Raw genomic sequence first — 8,802 nt, forward strand, 5'->3', positions numbered from 1 at the left:
CTTCTTTTTGGTGAGTGAATTTAATAAAAATTCATTTGAAGATAATATTCGAGAGTAATATTTTCATCTCTTCTTCTTTTCAGCCGTGTCGGTGTCTGTCGGCGTATGGACACTGGTCGCCATCTCTTTGGAGCGTTACTTTGCCATCTGCAGGCCACTGAAGTCGAGAAGATGGCAAACACAGTTCCATGCTTATAAAATGATTGCCGTGGTTTGGACAGCCAGTCTTACGTGGAATGCGCCAATTCTTGTTGTTTCGCGATTAAAAAGTATACGCGATGGTAATGGATTTTTAAAATTTTTTAAATTAATTTTTTAAACGACACTTTTAACGATTAATTTGTTAACTCAGTCTTAACTCGTTAGTATAGTCTTTTTTAGAAAAATAAGAATTTCTTTGCCAATATCGTGATTTACAAAACACGTTCTAATTTTTGAGAAAGATTGGATGAAATTTATAAAACACCTATAAAAAAAAAGAACATAGAATCCAATCGAGTGTTTTATTTAAAAAGAATCCGAAATATTTTTGCACCCAACGATTAGAGAAGAAATAGATATTCGAATCGAAGTTTGACACTAAGGAAAGATATTTCTTTCTTTTTTCTTTTTTTTCAATCCGATCGCAATTCTTCCTTTGAAATTCACACGTTCCAACGAATTTCTCGTATATTCGACCTCGAGGTTGTCTCGAGGATTCGTGAAAATTTATAGGAAGTTGAATAGCGTGCATTTACAGGAAGACAAAAGTGCCGAGAGGAATGGCCGAGCGTTGGCGCCGAGCGAGCTTATAATCTTTTCTTAGACGGGACCCTGCTTTTAGTTCCCTTAATCGTGATGAGTCTGGCTTATTCTTTGATCGCAGTGAAACTTTGGAGAGGATTACGGCAGGAAATTCGTCAGTCGTCCAATTGTCAGCAACGTCGTAAGTGTTTAATCTTTAATTAACTCGAGTGTGATCAAAAATCGAGAAAAAAAAAAAGATGGAACGATTCGACATATTCGAAAATATTTCGAATTATAGAAAAGAGAATTCGTTAAATTTCAAAGGCTATTTCGAAATATTTCTCTCGTGATTGATATTTCGAACGATAAAAAAATAGTTCGTAAATACTTCTGAAAGAGAGTAGAGATTCCAATGGTCGCAAATATTTCTTTGCAAACACATTTTAAGTCGAGCAAACAAACTCGAATCCATCCAGAATAACGCGCGGAATTAAAGACAAGAAAGAAAAGAACGAGCAAATCAAGCGTGATGCAACGATCCAATAAAACAAGAAAAGAAAAAAGAAAAAAAAGAACCATTAACCATTGCTTCTCGCTCTTCTCAATCTTTATCCAAATAACGGAGCGCTCGAATTACAGTTGAGAGGATAGAATCGGCGAGGGCGACGGCGAAGAATTCCACGTATGACAAAGGTGATGGAGGGGCGAACACCACGGTCGTTCTCAATGCTTGCGGCGCATCCTCGAGATTAAGGCGAGGATTTCCCTCGTCCTCCCACGGATACTACCATGGCTCTCCTCAGGGAGTGGCGTCTAGGGTGAGAAAGGTGGCGACCGAATATCGTGGGCAGGGGCATCTGAGAAAGTGGGTCGTCAGATTTTTTACTGGGCGAGGGGTCGCACGACATCTATTTAATCACGTTTACACACGTGAAACACGACATTTCGGCCGGTCGATCCGTGGAAAAGCGGATGTCTATAGAGCGAGATCCAATTTTTGAATCTTTGTTAAGTCGATAAGATATCGAGTCCAATCCCCCCTCCGGGATTATTATATCTTTATGATATTTTTTTTTCTCTTTGAAAGGTTGAAAGTGAGAAAGATAATGGGAGTGAGAGTTTTGATTAATGGGATGTTTCGTTATTTGCTTCTTCTTTTTTTTTTTTATTTCGTAATTTTTCCGCGAATTTTTAAACTTTTCGAATAAGTAAAGTAAATATGAAAGATCGCGTGCTTGTTTTTTTCCTTTTATTCTGACGTTAATTTTTTTTTTTTATTTTATTCTTCGCGTTCACCTGCGGGTATCAGAGATGTATTAATTAATATTATGGAAAACTTTTGAATGATTAACTCATTAAATTATACCTCGCGAATAGATTATAAATAACAATACGATTTTATAAAGTGAGAGAAATTAATGGTGTGTAATTGTGAATAATTGTGAAATTGTTATTAAACATTCTTTAAGGTAGCCAGGATATTTTAATATTTTTTGAAAAAATCGTATTACGATGGTATCTATCTGAATAAACTTCATTGTTTCGCAATTTTGAAAAATGTCGAACTTTTTACATGAAATTCGTTAAAAAGTTTTTCTCCATGCTTCAATTTTTCTCAATTTTCCGAACGATATGAAAGTAAAAATTGTTCCAGGAACATAATTCTCTTAAAACAATAATAATAAAAAAAAAATACCAATCTTTTCGTTCGTTCGAAAAGATTGGATTGACCAATCTTTAAATTAAATTAGCACAATTTTTCACGCTTTCCTCGCCGATCTTATATTACATTTTTTGCAATAGATGGAATGTTTGATGCCGTTGAAACACGTGCGGCCATCGGAATAAGAGAAGCCGCTAAACGTGATAAAATATTGCGTGCATCCGTTTCGTAAGATTGAAAAATGAAATATCCAAAAGTGTTCCATCAACGGTGCTAAGAAAAGGATGAAGGATCGCGCTGTATCTAAGCGCATACCAGTTTTCATAAAAATCCATAAATTCGTTCGTTGTAAAGGGGAAGGAAAAAAAAAAAATAAAAAAGAAATTCTAAAGATCCATCGACTTACCGATTTCTCGACAAATAATAATTACACTTTTGGTACATTTTTTCATATCTACTTTCCATAAAAAGATATCTTTACGATCTTAGAGAAGTTAGAATTATTATATATTTATTGAAATGAGATTTTTTTTCAATACTTTGCAGAAAATTTCAATTGTTTTAATAGATTATCCTCAATCTCAAATATAAAATTCAACTGTTTTCCTCACTTGGCCATATTTTTCTAAATATCGATATGTTCACACATACACACATATACACGCACATATGAGCACATATGTATCTAAAAGCTCGACGGCCAATTTGCATCAATATTAGTTCTCGTCTGCCACATAAATCGATTTAATCTTTGACTCCGTATTTTCTTATAGGGAGAAATTTTTATTCATCCCTGTTTTATTCGTTCGTTATTTTCAAAGTCCTTTTTTTTTTTTGTAACGAAAATACGATATTTTATTGACTGTTCACGTTCGGATTTCAACTTTATCCTCTTTATTAAAATACGCGCAAAAATATCATAGAAAAATAAAATGCCCTTTTGATTAGGTTAAAAATAAATTGAAAAAACCATTTAACCGTTTATTAAAAATGTTTTTATTTTTCCCTTTTCTTTCTTTCTTTCTTTATTATTATTATTATTATTTTTTAATCTAATTTCCGTATATTACGCAAATTTTTCCGTTTTTCCTTTTTTAATTTTGCCGTAAATAAAATACGAATTGTATCGCAAACAATTTTTTTTGGTACAATATTTTCGATCGTATTTACGAAGTAACGAATAGCACTTTCAAGAACAGCCCATAAAATCGTGAAATTTGGAGGATTTTAAATCGTTTCAATGATAAAATTCGTATTTCATTTATTTCATTTTACATATTCCATTTTCCTCGATAGAAATGAAAAGGGTGAACTCTTTTTGGAGATACATTTTAAAAAATTTCATCTATCAAAAATTGTGATCTAGATTTTCGAAAATTAAATCAAATCTTTTTTTAATCTTTTCATAAAGATACGCGTTCCGAGAATGAAAGTATCCAGTGTATTCGGTGGAAAATTAAAAGGATCGGATTTTTCCAATGAATCGAGAGTGCAGGTTCGTAGCAATGGAAATAATTGTGTTTCGAGGGATACGAAAGATTCCTCCAACGAGGAGCAACAAGATTCGGGCTGTCCATTCAATAGGCAACACATTATACGAAGTAATTACATGGGCAAAAGTATCGAAGCCAAGAAAAAAGTAAGTAAAATTAAATAAATCTAGAATTAATTCTTAAAAAAAAAAAAGGATTGCTTGGATCCTTATCCTCCAAAAATGAATATTTAATATTTTTTTTTTTTGCGAAATAATAGATTTTAGATATTTTAGATAAATCTAGAATTCTAAAATTAATTTTTATCATATTATTTTGATTAATTTTTGCACCTCAAACTCTCTCATATCTGAATAAATCTTCCATCAAATTTTCTTCTATTACTTATAAATCAAGAAATATTAATATTAATCTTAGTACATTTTTTAAGTATTTTGGATGAATCTGGAACGTTAAATTTTATTAAAATTCCTGGATTAAATTCTAATGGCTTCTCTCAGAACTCGTATTAAAGAAATACGAAAATTATTTCATATTTCTTTCTAGTCGGTTAATATTAAGTGACTAGTCTCATCGTTACAAATTATAACTTCGTAATATAAATATAAAATGGATTTTTCTCAATTTTGAGTTCAAAAATGATTTCACGAGAAAGGATTTTCGTGTACATGCACATCTTTAATCCTACTTCTCGATATACGTTCGATCCGTGGAAAATCCATTTATCTAACTTCTTGGTTTTCCTTGTGAGTGACAGAAGGCTGTTGTATAATGCACATCCATTTTACTCGCGGCATCTCGAACATTGTGACGTGTATCAGGCTCGATTAAAATCTTCAGACAAAGATGTCAACCGATAAATTCTCATGATCCAGCACAATATTAATTTTCTTTCAAATTAATTCCTCTTTTTTCTTTTTCTTCTTTTCCTTCTTTTCCTTTTCAATTTTATATCGAATTTATTGCCGTGTTATTAACGAGATTTCTAGGTTTTTCGTTTCCCCCCCTCCCCTTTCCTTGAACCAATTATATTTTATGATAGATATAAGTTTTCTTGGAAGCAATTTAGGATATTTCTATTTGATGTTTAACATCACTTTAAACTCAAAACTTTTCATATTTCTTATGATCGGTCCTTACCTTCTTATCGCAGAAGTTGCAATATCGTGAAAACTTTTTTTTCTTTCCTTTCTTTTTTTTTTTCCTTAAATTTTTTATTCCACCTCGAAATGACTCCTTCTTATTTTAATCCCTTTTGTCTTTTAACGTTTCCTTAACTTAATTTTTCAAAGACAAACTAATTTTGTAATTTATTTCTTCGAGTCTTCTCAAAGTCTTACTTTCTTTCCTTTCCTTTTTTTTTTTAATCCCGAAAAAGAGTGATCCTTGTCTCTAACGCGGCACGAGAAAATAGAGTAATCTTACTTTACTTTCTTTAAGAAAAAAAAGGTAAAAAAGAGGTAAAAAAGAAAATTCGTATCTTTAAATTATCTTTAAAGAATTTGATATTGCCATACGGAAAATCCCGTATCTGTTTTTTAATAGACGTATCGTATTCGTCAAAGGGATGCGTAATTAAAATCGAATTTCCGTACGCCCAGTATTTTACCCAGTCTTACGTTATAGCTGATCCCATCATTCCTCGTCATTCCTTTATCTTTCTGATAAATAATGACAGACCGTCTCTCGTAACGAGACCGCCTCGAAATATTCCATCTCCTGTTTGTTGTTCCCAGGTGATAAGGATGCTGTTCGTGATCGTGCTGGAATTTTTCGTCTGCTGGGCACCGTTGCACGTGATCAATACCTGGTATCTTTTCGCGCCAGATTTCGTGTATTCGACCGTCGGCAGCACGGGGATCAGCCTGGTACAATTACTTGCCTACGTGTCGAGTTGCTGCAATCCGATCACGTATTGCTTCATGAACAGAAAGTTTCGTCAAGCGTTCCTTGGCCTTTTCGATTGTCACCGTTGCTGGAGGTAAACGCTTCACTTTAACCCGCTCTCCCTTAAACGTGGACAAGAGTGATTTAATCGAGACGAGAGGTATCGAACGTCGCGAATTATATTTTTTTTTTTTTTTAGACGGAGTCACTTCTTTTTCTTTCTCTCTCTTTAATCGACTCTTGGACGTCTTGTTTACTCTCCTCTATATCTCGCTTCAATTTTTTCCCAATCTTGGTTTGCTCCGTTGTTCGAGAAGGAGGGGATCGCGGTTCGTTCGGAAAAAAAGAGAGAAAGAGAAAAAAAATTGAGAAGTATCGAGCGCGATATGTACTTTCCACTGTGAAATTGCGAAGGGGTGTTGCGAGCCACCCTTTGGCCGAGAGGCCAATTTTTCGCGCAGCATTATTACTCTTAACGCTTCCGTCGATGTAGAAAAAATATTCGATGCACAAAGTTTGCGAGTTCAAACGTACGAGCAAATGGACGGACGATGGAATCAAATAACGAGCAAAAGTCGATCGTTGATCAAACGTATATTACATAATGGACGAATAAATGAAACGATTTTGTTTGTTCCCTGAAAACGTTAAACAATACGTAAGTACACCGATTAAAATTCAAAGACAAAGCGTGTTTATCGAAATAATCGAAACGCGCGATTGCAACGAGATATGCCCTTCAGTTCAATCCGATGTTTCGAACGAAATGTCCAAATCCAATCGCGTTTCGAATTCGATTTTCGATCGTAAGATGGAAAAATCTAGAGGAATTTTTTATTCCAAGATTCTTTTCATACGAGAATTCCCGTTCCGACATTTTACAGAGTAGGGTGCAGAAACAGCGATATCGCGATGGCGTCGACCAGAAATGCCGCCCAAGCGGGGAATAACAGCGAGCTAAGCGGGAACGAATCGGCAGTTTATCTTGGGAAAGCTTCCCTCGCCACCAGATCAGGTAATGTAATCTTGTCTTGATTGATATCTCGTTGAGGAAAAAGAAAAAGAAAAAAAAAGAAATGGTTGCTCGATGATATTCGCGTTGAAAGCCCACTGGAAACGGAAGCAAAGCAATAAAAGGGATGAAAGGAACGTGTAAATGAATCGAAATTCGATCGATTTCGATACAATTTTCATTAGCTCGAAATTGCATCGAATCGCGTAATCTCGTTCAGTTATTCAAATATTTCCACTAATTTTAACGCCATTGATATCGATTAATAAATAGAATATATACATATATAAATCATTTTATTCAATAAATAGATACGATACGAGATGAACATAAATTTTCATTTTCCTTATAATTAGTTAGAGATATTTTGTCTCTATTGTTCTTTAGAATTCTTGTCAATTTGTACAAGAGTCGAGAAGATAAAAGTGTCCCCGAAAGAAGTTCGGTTGATCAAATAACTTCTTTAATTGCATTAATTGTACAGATATTACTATTACTCTCGATGATCAAAGGAAAACTACTTTGTTTCCAGAAGTAGTACGGCTGTTGGAGGAGGAGGACCGCGTCTAGTATAGGCAGAACGTGTGTTTCACTGAGAATACGAGACCAAACGTTTCTTTGTTCCATACCGGTAACGAGCAGGACGATTTCTTCTTAAAGATATCTTGGCGTCCATCCACGGACAGAGTTCCTTTCTATTCTGGAGGGAAATGCCTCTCTGTTAACGATCTGCACCGTCTTTCCTCGTCGCGATCATCCTGCGCGGACAATCTTAATTTCCTTTACGACTGATGGCGGCCCGATCTTGTAATTAAATTGTAAGTCTCGTCGTTCCAAGTTTGACGATGTGGTTTTCAATAAAGCAAGATAATAATATAATTGAAGAACATTTTTTTTTTCTTTTTTTTCGGGGGTAAATCGGTATATCATTTTTAACCCTTTGAGTCTTGGTAGAAAAAATGAAAGAATTTTTTTTTTTTTTTTTTTTTTTTTTTGCGATTATGAAAAATGCAATTTATCATCGTCAGTGATTTTCTTTTAATTCTTTTTTTTTTTTCGTATGAAAAAAAGCATTATTCATGGAGATTTAAAATATTTTTTTTAAATCTTTTTTTTTTTTTTCGTTTATAAAACTATAGTTTTTTTCGACGAGGGGTAAATTTATTTGCAATTGAACATGTTTTTCGAGAGATAAATAATTTCGATAACGAGGGAATGTTTATTCGATACGTAATATTTATATACGTAATGCAATATTTATCTATTTTATATAATTTCATCGTATAATATGAAACAAAATACAATACGACGGATAAAGAACTAATATATGCATATTTTCTCTTTTTTATGATGTGTTTTAATGTTCTTTTATTTTTTTTTTTTTTTTTTTCTTTCTTTTTAGAGCTTCACTAGAGTATAAATATGCATTTTAATAGAAAAATTTCTACGTTATTATTACGAAAAATATTTTCCAGCTAGTCTGAAAATGTTTTTAAATTATTAAGAGATTAATTTATTTACTAAGAGAAAATTGATCATGTTCATATAATATATTATAATAATAATATAAAAAAACGTAACGCATAAGAAGTTTCCGTCCAATAAAGTAATCACAATCGACCAAAGCAATCAATCGTAATTATTATATAAATATGTTTTTGTGCATTTATGAAATTTAACAAAATTGCTACTTTTTCTATAAATAATTGGTTCAACAATTATGTGTGCGAATTAATTATGCAAAATTTATATATGTCGTGTAGTTAAATATTTATGTATTCACTGTACATGTTATACTAATATATATAATTTTATAACTAATATATATAATTTTCAATATGATCAATATGAAATGATTAAAATCAATTTCAGTTTAGAATTATATTACGTAAAATGCGATTATAAAATGTAAAATTGATTGAAGCCGAAGAAGGTCTTCTTTTTTTAATTTAAAGAAGCTTGTAAAAAAATGCAATTCAGACAGGAAAATAGGTTTCGATATAGCTTTTAGCAAGTTCGAT

At 32.8% G+C, this 8,802-nt stretch overlaps 1 protein-coding gene across 4 annotated transcripts in view; it reads left to right on the top strand.

The window, feature by feature from the left end:
- LOC107993233 (cholecystokinin receptor type A-like) overlaps positions 1-7,660 on the top strand; it is a 32,402-nt gene extending 24,742 nt beyond the window's left edge. For 2 of the 4 annotated variants that reach the window (XM_062086722.1, XM_062086725.1), the window contains 7 exons: positions 84-281; positions 740-925; positions 1,366-1,553; positions 3,801-4,028; positions 5,619-5,863; positions 6,654-6,784; positions 7,314-7,660. In XM_062086722.1, coding sequence (XP_061942706.1) covers positions 84-281; positions 740-925; positions 1,366-1,553; positions 3,801-4,028; positions 5,619-5,863; positions 6,654-6,784; positions 7,314-7,351 — 1,214 coding nt within the window. In that variant the 3' untranslated portion in view covers positions 7,352-7,660. Of the gene's footprint in view, positions 1-83; positions 282-739; positions 926-1,365; positions 1,554-3,800; positions 4,029-5,618; positions 5,864-5,968; positions 6,594-6,653; positions 6,785-7,313 lie in introns of those variants that run through there. The other 2 variants (XM_062086723.1, XM_062086724.1) reach the window with 2 other exon arrangements.
- Positions 7,661-8,802: the final 1,142 nt, after the last annotated feature.

This window comes from Apis cerana, linkage group LG16, assembly GCF_029169275.1.
Source record: "Apis cerana isolate GH-2021 linkage group LG16, AcerK_1.0, whole genome shotgun sequence".
NCBI lineage: Eukaryota > Metazoa > Arthropoda > Insecta > Hymenoptera > Apidae > Apis > Apis cerana.